Below are 10,702 nucleotides of genomic sequence, written 5' to 3'. Positions count from 1 at the left end.
ATTAACGCACTGCTCTGTGTTTTCCAAAGTAGTTTCAGGAGCACCATCTGCAGATGCTGGTACCACGTGTCTCCTCCGCCACATATCCTATTTGTCTTGAACAAGAGCACTTTTGTTCTAGTTCCAACAGTTTCTCTCGCACTGTTCTCTGATAAAAACAGGTCGGAATAATAATCCCAAGTCCCGACCCAAAGTGATCACAACTGAACTGGAAACAAACACTACGAATGCAGGAACACTATATTTATTAGGTCAATAATTCCGTTTGAGCAATACAAGTACAGAATATATCACAATGCTGGTTACAAACATACTTAGTATGATTCAATGGTTACAAATAACGGTGGGCACTACAAGTTTGTGTAAAGGATGATATGAAAGGTCATTCTGACACAATGAAGAATTGTCTTAAAAAAATCTATCAATGACCCTAGATATTTCTATAGAAATTACTGTGGCACTATTAGTGGGGATTTTCATGTAAAGAATTGTTAGTAATTTGTTTCATTAAGAGCTCTTGAGCCTATTAAACTAAAATCCCCTGTTGCTTAATAAAGTATAAAAATAGTACTGACTTGGTAATATTTAATAAAATGTAGCATTCGTTCACATCATAAAAGTAGAACTAAATTGAAAAGTTTTAGTTACCATGGCAACATCTTTCCATAAAAGGAATATACAGAAATGAGTAATGTTACACAAATGGTACCTGCAACAATTATTTAGTGATCCAACACTTAACTTGTGCACCACAAACCAGGTTTTCTAGATATCTATATATAGCATATATTTTTAATCTTAAATTTTACTTTTGAAAAAAAATGTGCACTTCAACAAACTCACTAAGGCCACTCATGCTATAGATACCTAGGATTGCAATTAAAGAATAGTATTAGTTAATAAATCCTAAAGCACACTCCTTCAGATCACCGACAGGGTAAAACCAGTTTTCTGCCTAACACATTCCTGAGATTTGTGGACAACACAACTACTAGTGTTCAAGCTGGAGATTAATCCAAATGTCAGATTAAAAAAAAATTGTTTTCCTAGCAAGAACTGAGGTCCTCCAAAGCCAAGAGGTGAAATATATACATTAATTTTTAAAGCAAAAATAAAACTCTTAAAAAAGTTCGTACTAATATAAATAAGTATTTTTCCAGTAGTAACTTTGTCATCCAGAAAAGGAACAGTTTGAAAGCAGCAAGGCTACAAATTCTGGGGAAAAAATAAAGACCAAGTGGCAGTTAAGAATACCTGCTACTAAGCAAACCATTGTTTCAATTTGTAAAGTATGGCCAAAAGCTTTAGTCGTGTTTCAGGTGTTTACTGTTCAGCACTGTTTGCATGTAAGGAGCCGCCAGATGGCGCTCTCATTTATTTATAAGGTAGCAGCCTCTGTACTGAATTTTCGCAACATTATGAACTCTTCCCAAACAGACTAGGAACAAAGGCCTTTGTCAAATCTTTTATTTTCACAAATAAGCGCGTACCTGCACAAGGATTATTACAGAGCAACAGCGAGTTTGTTTTTAACCAAGCAGAAACAGAGCTCCAATGACAATAAGGGTCCTAAAGCTTTAGGCAAAGTCGGCTTTGGGGACCCATAAAAACTGTGATCTAAAAAACCCAATTGGTTCTATTACACTGGATGCAGGAGTGACTGACCATCTGCGTGGTACACGAGTATTACAGAGCCCCCTGATGCACCCAATCCGAGTAGCACCAACTTTAGGAAAAAGACTGGGTAAGAGAGAAGAAATGAAAGTTAGGGAAGGATGAGACCTCAGGCCCCTTATTTAACATTACTTTGCTGAACTTCCAGAAAAATCTTTAAGTTGGTCTAGGCTTCTTACACACAACCCCACCATATGTGAGAAGTTTGTGCAAGCTATTGGTTATTGTGAGGTAAATTTTATTCTTTTCTTTGAGATTCATTTTAGCCCCATAAAGCATGGTAACGTTCACCTCTTTCACCTACCCTCAACATCCCTAGGAAAAGGATAAATCTCACGCTCGGAATCATTACGGTATTATTCTTCATCACACCCAGAATTGATAGCATAATGTTTGTTACATCATTAACAAGCTGTCAATCTCTTTTCTCAGCCTACAGTGTTTGCATTAAATCAGAGTGTACGGATTTATAGAAAACTACATTAAAGCAGTGGAAACAAAGGGAAACTACCAATGTTTTTTAGAAAAACTGGCTGCCACATAACATTATCACCCTGTGATCTTAGGCTTCTAAATATCATGTCGCTTTATCACTGTGTGAGCTAAGTTGAGCTCAAACTGAGTTAAGAGAGGATGAGGCCTTAAGTCATTTGCTTGATTTTATCCTAGGAAATGCTATTATGTGCACAAAACCAAAAGATACAGGTTGATTAAAAAAAAAAAAACTTCATATGGAAACGTTAAGTTTCAAAATATTTATTGAAAAACAATTTACCATGACATTCCTATGCCACAAACATACCACAGGACTCTCAAAAACCAACAAAAGTATACAAAGCCTATCCTGGAAATATCTTTGGAGGTATTAAATATATAGGCCCGTGAGGATAGAGCTGAGTAACTTAGCAAATGTTAGTCCTTGGTCACACAGACTATTTGGTAATTAATAAAGAGGTGCCTCTTGGCATTAGACTGCAATTAACTGGGAGGGGAGGTGCAGGTGTGCCAATGTACTCTTCTTAAAATGAAAAAGAAGATAATTCAATTTGAGGAATAAACCCAGGTTTTGAAATCAGAGTTACAATCTTAGGGTCTGGGCTTGCTTCATCTCCTTATGTACCTCCCCCAGCCGATCCCCTCCTGGGGACTTAAAAACACTGGCTCCCAACTAACGAGACTGCAAATAACAGTTTTAAACAAGATTAGGTTTGGGAAGTTCAAAAAAGTATTTAAAATCAAATTTACCTGAAATCTCCAATTAATTTTTCTGTACTCAATGTGGCAGTTTAGATTTCTTCCCCCCTCCAACCCCAACGTGCATGTTAAAAGAAAACCAAAATTCAACACACATCCACTCACCCATAGACTACTCCAAGCGTTAGCCAAGAGCAACATATCTGACAGCCAAGTCATGAACCCCTGAAAATAGGGGGGAAAACCCTGATTCTTAACTATAGAGGCAACATATAGGCCACTATAGTAAGAATTGAGGTAACAGCAAAAGACCTTTTTGTTTCTTAATTGCTACATGTCATAACTTTTCAAATCTGAATGTTAATTACCTCAACATTAAATAACCTGACTGGCTTAAGATTAAAAAAAAAAAACCCAATAAACAGGAAGACAAGTTAGTGAAACAGATATATAGTTAGGAGATCTCTGCATTTGACGCTTGAATTTCAAATGAAATGACATAGGCGTACTATTATTTACCATAAAAATGAAGGATCTCTAAGAATTGCTTCTTTTGGGCATTCATTTTTCCATTAATCCGCACAAACCATATAGCAACCTAAAATTCCCACCCATGAGCTATTTCATGACTCTTAGTCAAAATACTTGTTAATTGCATTGATTATTAGGGTAACATTTAAAATGAGGGGGATGGTTGCAGCAGATATTTATAGACTTGCTTATGGCATTGCCATCTGTGCACACTGACTAAAGCTATGCCACTGAAACTGCCAAATTTCCCTAGTTTGGTGTCTAATTACATGAATATAATTTTTGCATTATCACTTTTCATTATACCTCTAAATGAAACATCCTACTGATAAAAGTATATGCAGGGGCTAAAATAATAACCTAAAGCCTCTGGTCCAAATAACCCCTTTCTACATTAGGCTGGTCCTTTTTAGGTCCTCCTGGTCCTGTTAGCAAACACTATCAGAGCATCTTGCATTGTTGTACCCAAAACCCTGAAACAACCAAAGGGTTAATAAAAATTGCTGGTCTGTCAGCTTTTCTATTACTTACAGATCAACACTGGTCCAGTTCAGATGAATCGGACAATCCTTCCCTTGTAATAGAGCTCTCGAGTGGTTGTATCCACTTCTCTGGGTAGGGCAGCCAAACCTAAGTCAGGGTGTCCCTCTTCTACTGGTACTGTGGTAACTTTTCTATACTGCATATAAAGATTTTCCCCATAAAATTTCTTTACGTTACAGTATTGAATACCTCCACAAGGAAGAATATGTTAAAAAGTTGTTAAAATCATCCTTACATAATAAGAATGCAACTCTTTTAAACTCTTAAATAGTTTTATTTAGGGGTTCTTTTCAGGCTTTCTGCAAAATGAATTATTTTTTAAAATGAAAAAAAAAAAAAGATTTCCTGTTGTTTGTTCTACTAGGTTGAAAATATGGGCCAGACTACTTATACATGCGGTACATGCTGAATATAACTGGATATACGCTTATTCCTATGGACACTCTGCAAGATAGGGGTCACCCAAATAGGGTCAATGGACTGGACCAGTGTTTCAATGCAAATTCCAGCCCCAAAAAACAACATGGTTTTGATTTCACAGTATGAATTCCCTGGAATCTGGGAAAAGGTAAATTAGTTAACTGAGGTCCTCCCTCAGCAGCTCGGTCCCTCAACATTCTGAGAAATCAAGAAGGACTGCACCACTTCTTCAGTGGACTGGGGGCTGGTGTTGACATCTTCAAGAGCGTCGGTCACCGAATACTGACGATCTCGCAATCGGTTCCAGTTAGACAGAACATTGTGATATTCAAACACTTTCTCATAATTTCCAATGGAGTTGTAAAGTTTAATGAGACCTCGGTAATCATATTCTAGTCCACTGTAGCCTTCACCAAACAGTTTCTTCCCTGAAAGTAAAACACACATACACATATGCACACACACAAAAAAAAAGAAAGAAAGAAAGCTCAAGTAACGGAACAAGAGGTTCTTAAAAGACAACACAAGCTCAATTCTTTAAATAAGGTGGCTTCATTTTATTCCCTAGGCTAAATGAGAAACCAATGAGACTGGGTACCCACAGAGAAGATTAATATTAGAATTAAGAACTTCTGTCCTTTGAAAGGCACCATTTAGAAACAAGCAGCAGAGGGAGTTATCTATCTGCACCATCTATAACCAACAAAGGGCTTGCTGCATCCACAGTACATAAAGACCTTCTATAAATCAGTAAGGAATGACAGACAATTCAATATAAAAGCAGGGAAGAATTTTTTTTTAAGTAAACTCTACCCCTAACATGGGGCTCAAACCCATGACCCTGAGATCAAGAGTCACATGCTCTACCGAATGAGCCAGTCAGGTACCCCCAAAACAGGGAGAAATTGTAGAATGGTTACATAATGATATACTAATCCAATAAAATATTATATGGTACTGGAAATTAATAAGTGATAGTGTTATGGAACAACACAGATGTATTTCACAATTCACGTTCACCAAAAGAAACCAGACCTATAAAAATATACATTGCATGATTCCATTGGTATCACATTCAGAAACGGGTAAACCTCATCTATGATGCTAAAGCCAGAAGAAGGGAGGTAGAGGGAGTAGTAATTACACAACTAATTTAGAATAACTGCTTTTGCCTGTACTTGACACTATGCCTCAACTGTCATACTTCGTACTACTGGATTCAACATCAATAAATCATCTTTAGCAAAATGTTTCAGATGATTTTTGGGTGGCTTTTGGATATGCTTAGCAGCTCTACACTCAAGTTTTCGTAATTACACTTCCCTTACACAACACGTAAGACATGTTGACACGCTGATTTCTAATCAATTGACTAAAAATTTTAAAGTAACATACCAATTGCTATAGATCGCAAATAAAGTTTCTCAGCATTTTCATACTGATTCATGTCATAATTATATAAAGAAGCCAGATGTCCCACTGAAAGCGCTACTTCATAATCTTCTTGACCAAGAAGTTGCTCTTTTATCTGAATTGCTTTGATATGCATTTCTTCAGCTTCCTGAAAAATAATTAAGCAGCTTTAGGCATTAGATTATACTCTTATATTAACAATTCTCACCCAACGAATAAGACTCTTCCAAATGCAGAAGACATGGATGACGTAAAACAAGCAGATCAGAGAACATACTATGTTAACCCAAAAGTTGCCTATGGGAAGCATTACTGGTTTGGAAAGCTAGGTACATAAGCTGGTGACGGTAAGTGTCCTATGCCAAAAATGATGAGAAAATTTGTCCTGGTAATAAAAAACTGCTAGAAGAAATTAACATCAAAACTTTCTGAAATGAAAATTATTTGTTAACATGCTCCAAAATTTAATTGAACCTTGTTAAGAAACTCCATTATATACTATGTTCAGTTACATAGGTATACACTTTGTTTTGGAATTCTGACAATTTTTATTCCAACAAAGAGAACTCAGTTAATTGACGGATATGTAATGGATTTTCAGGTAAAAAAGAAGGTCTTAGGCAGTGACTCTCATGCTTTCCTTACTGTGACCCCATGAACAATATTAAGAATTTATAACCCAAAAATTTAAAAGAGAATTCAGTAAATTTTTATCACCACAATTAGTAATACTTGCAATATCTGACATTTCTTGCATACCTACCATGTGCCAGACATTATGCTAAGGGCTACACTTTTTTTTTTTTTTAAAGATTTTATTTATTTATTCAACAGCGATAGTGACAGCCAGTGAGAAAGGGAACACAAGCAGGGGGAGTGGGAGAGGAAGAAGCAGGCTCCTAGCAGAGGAGCCTGATGTGGGGCTTGATCCCGTAACACTGGGATCACGCCTTGAGCCGAAGGCAGACGCTTAACCACGGTGCCACCCAGGCGCCCCTACACTTTTTTTTAAGATTTTATTTCTTTATTTGAGAGAGCGAGAGAGAGAGTGAGCATGAGCTGAGGGAGGAGAGAGGTTTTCTTTTCCTTTGTTTTTTTTTTTTTTTTTTAAAGACTTTATTTATTAGAGAGAGAGAGACAGCACAAGCAGAGGGAGAAGCAGGCAGAGGGAGAAGGAGGCTTCCTGCTGAGCAAGGAGCCTGATGCAGAACTCAATCCCAGAACGATACTTAACATAGCTAACACTATGTTGTTGTTGTTTAAAGATTTATTCATTTATTTTTAGAGAGAGCGAGTGAGAGAGAGAAAGAGAGACTGTGAGTGTGTGCACACAAGTTGGGGGAGGGACAGAACGAGATAATCTTCGAGCAGACTCCCCGTTGAGCGGGGAGCTCAACCAGGGCTCGATCTCACAACCCATGATATCATGACCTGGGTTAGATGCTCAACCGAATGAGCCACCCAGGCATTCCTGTTTTTTTAATTTTTCTTAGGTTTTTATTTAAGTTATCTCTACACCCAGCATGGGGCTCAAACTCACAACCCTGAGATCAAGAGTCACATGCTCTTTTGACTGAGCCAGACAGGGGCCCCGCTAATAGCTATGTTTTAGGTCTAACTTATACTAACCATATTAGCCTTTATGGTTTGATATTATGTCTTATTTTTCCATGGTTTGGATTTTGAATTTTATTTGTATTTTGACTCTGTTGTTTTATACCACCTATTTTCTCAATTCTTTCGTGGAATAAGGTAGGAGTGTAATAAATATACACTTTACTAGTGAAGATTACTGAAGATGTATTATTTAAGATTATACTTTATTACCTAAAATTATTTAATGAGAGAAAAAAAATAGCAAAATATGCTTCTACCTTAAATTTTCTCATTGACTGGTAAAGTCTTCCAAGGTTTCCATAGTGTTTTGCAGTCTGTACATTAAATTCCCCAAAAGCTTTTTTAGCTAGTTGGAGTGAAGACAGGTGCAAATCATGAGCTTCTTGAAGCAGCCTCTGTTCAGTTTCTTTATTATGACAGTCAATTGCAATCTCCTCTAAAATAAGAGCTGATTAAGAAAGCAATAACATTAGCATACTTCCAAACCATCTATCAAAGCTAATCAGAGCATATAATTTAAAATTAAATTCTATAAATGTTTGTGGTTATGGTTTAGAACTGGTAAAGATGAATTCCACGTTAATGAAAAAATATACTTTTGGGGGTCATTCTAGTTTGCATAGTATAATGAACTACAAATTTTAAGAAAAACAATGGTATACATCAAATATTTTGCAGAATTTCTCCTTTACTAGACCATTAGATTTTGCTGATGTCAATTTCTTATTTAAAGCAATGTAAGACAACAAGGCAAAGGCAAAATTTTAAAGTTATGAAACTGTGTCAAGGACTACCTAAGCACTGTTGAACATTTTGAAACCACACTCTATAAAATGTAACCTTTAACCAAATACAACTAAAAGAACTTGTTTCCTCCTACTCACTTGACCAACCAAATCAGGAAAGAAGACAGCACAATTTCAAAGTCACATACAAGACTTTCAAATTCCACTTAAAGTCTTAAAAATACATTTTCTTTTACAAGGTAATTTTATTTCTAGGAAAATTGTCCATATGCACAAAAGTAAGAGGTTTAGTTCACTGGAGCATTTTTAAAGAACAAAAGGATATATATCCACATGTACTGCAATGAAAAAGTGTTCATAAGGTATTAAGTGAAAAAAAGCAGAATATAAAACTAAAAAAATCATTCATTATTTGGAGAAAAAAAGTCTAAAAAATATTCACCAAAATGCTGAATCTGGATTGGTGGGATTTCAGGTGACTTAATTCATTATTTTCTTTTTTCTAACTTTTAATATTTACAACAATTATTACTTGCGTAATTTAAAAATGCAAACCTAGAGGGGGGGAAAAAGAACCAGTTCCGTTAAAAAAAAAAAAAAAAAAAAAAAAAAAAAAAAAAAAAAAAAGAACCAGTTCCAGAATTAAGGTAAAATTTCCCTAGTACGCATGGAATTACCACATGGGTGACCCAATCATGTTGGCAAAATAAATGCTTTTTAAATGAAAGGGCTTTGGAAGTGATTTAGAAGAAAAGTTAAAATAAGAAAAGAAGAAAGCAGTCTTTGGTAAGAGCCTTGCTCAGGTTAAGGGTAACCTGATATAAAGTTGAATTTCAAAATCCTGCACTCTAAAGCTGACGGTACGTGAAAAACCCATGTTACTGTGCAATAATCATGTTATTCTTTCTTTCATCCTCCCCTCAAAAGAAATGAACGAATGAAGGCATGACAGAGAGGAAAAGGAGGGGGAGGGAGGAAGGAAGGAAGAAAAAAAAAACAAAAAAAAACAAAAATATTCTGGCTTATTAACAATGCTATACGAGAGAAGCAAACCTTTTATCATGAACCACTGGGAATTATTAAGTAGAGTTACAGGCAGATACTTTAAATCAGTGACTTGGCTATCTTAGTAATATGCAGATATAGTCTAATCCTATGCTACTACCCAAAGAAACAAATCGCCCTTCTTAAAAATATATATTAAAGTATATATTCTTCTGTTACAACGAAGGCAAAAGAAATCTAAAAAAAAAAAAAAATATATATATATATACACATATACTGGAGACTAATTGCAAAGGGTACCTTTCACCCTCTTTGAAGAAGCCAAAAGAAGATGATCTTCAGGTAGGATGTGGGTAATTATACCAATAGCTCTTTCTGCATGAAATCTGTAATACAGACAAATATATTCTCGCATTTCTTTTTAGTTACAAATGATTACAGCATTTAAAAAAATCACAACTTATAATACTGATGGAATTTCTAAAACTATCTGTGGTAAAGGTACTGTTTTTTGTTTTTTAAATTTCTAATCTGTTGTGGACTGAACTTTTTAAATATCCACTGGATTTCCATCTCCCACAGAATAAAGTGTGAAGCTGTCATCATAGCCTACAAGGCTCACCATGTTCTTTCCCTGGGCTACCTGTCTGACCTCATCTACCTTTTTCAGAAACAGCCCTCTCCTCCTCCTCCAGCCACACAGCCTCGCAGTTTTCTGAACATGCAAAGATACTTTCACCTAGGACTCTTGCATCTGCTTTACCGTCTCTATGGAATCCTATCCCCCTGCATGGCCCACTCTTCAATGAAAAGCCTTTCCAGACCAGCTTTTACCAAACTCCCTAAAAAATTTACCAGAGCTCTCTACTCTTAGTTTCCTTATTCTTCTTCACATAGTAGGTATTCTCAGCTGGTATGTCTAGTTATTTGTTTATGGCCCGTCTCACCAAACAGAAGGTAAACTACCTGCCTATTTCATCTACCAGTTTCTTTCAAATAACTCCAAATCTTCTATCCCCATCTGCCAGGTAATCATTAATTTTCTCAGATCTGTTTTCCAGTTCACTACTTGTCTTCTTAGTTGTTTTCAATGTGCTGTTGACCTTGTCTTCGGAGTTTTAATGTCAATGACTACTTTCTAATTCTAACTACTACATTTTATTTTTTATAACAACTCTTACTGAGATATAATTCATACCACACAATTCACCCACTAAAATGTACAATTCAGTGGTTTTTAGTATATTCAGAGAGTTGTGCACCCATCACCACAAGCAATTTCAGAGTATTTTCATGACCCTAAAAAAGAAACACTGGCCCATTAGTAGTCTCTCCATTTTCCTCCAACCCTATCAGCCCATGGCAACCACAAATTTATTTTCTGTCTCTTACAGATTTGCCTATTCTGGACATCTCATATAAATGGCATCATACAATACGTGGTCCTTTGTGACTAGCTTCTTTCAATCAGCAGAATGTTTTCAAGGTTCACATCCAGGTTGCAGCATGTATCAGCTGTGTTTTATTTTTAAATCTGCCCTTTCCCCCCTTTATTTTCC

General features: G+C 36.0%; 1 protein-coding gene across 1 annotated transcript in view; it reads right to left on the bottom strand.

Annotated features, from left to right (window-relative positions):
* Positions 1 to 228: 228 nt before the first annotated feature.
* The window catches only part of APPBP2 (amyloid beta precursor protein binding protein 2), a 55,645-nt gene continuing 45,171 nt past the window's right edge, over positions 229 to 10,702 (bottom strand). Inside the window, exons 10-13 of the mRNA XM_026517506.4 lie at positions 9,444 to 9,529; positions 7,650 to 7,840; positions 5,758 to 5,923; positions 229 to 4,790 (exon numbers count right to left, since the gene is read on the bottom strand). Of these exons, the coding sequence (XP_026373291.1) occupies positions 4,537 to 4,790; positions 5,758 to 5,923; positions 7,650 to 7,840; positions 9,444 to 9,529 (697 nt within the window). The 3' untranslated portion in view covers positions 229 to 4,536. The remainder of the gene's footprint in view (positions 4,791 to 5,757; positions 5,924 to 7,649; positions 7,841 to 9,443; positions 9,530 to 10,702) is intronic.

This window comes from Ursus arctos, unplaced genomic scaffold (assembly GCF_023065955.2).
Source record: "Ursus arctos isolate Adak ecotype North America unplaced genomic scaffold, UrsArc2.0 scaffold_24, whole genome shotgun sequence".
Lineage (NCBI taxonomy): Eukaryota > Metazoa > Chordata > Mammalia > Carnivora > Ursidae > Ursus > Ursus arctos.
Note: the sequence above shows the minus strand (reverse complement) of the source record. Positions and strands in the feature narration are given on the sequence as shown.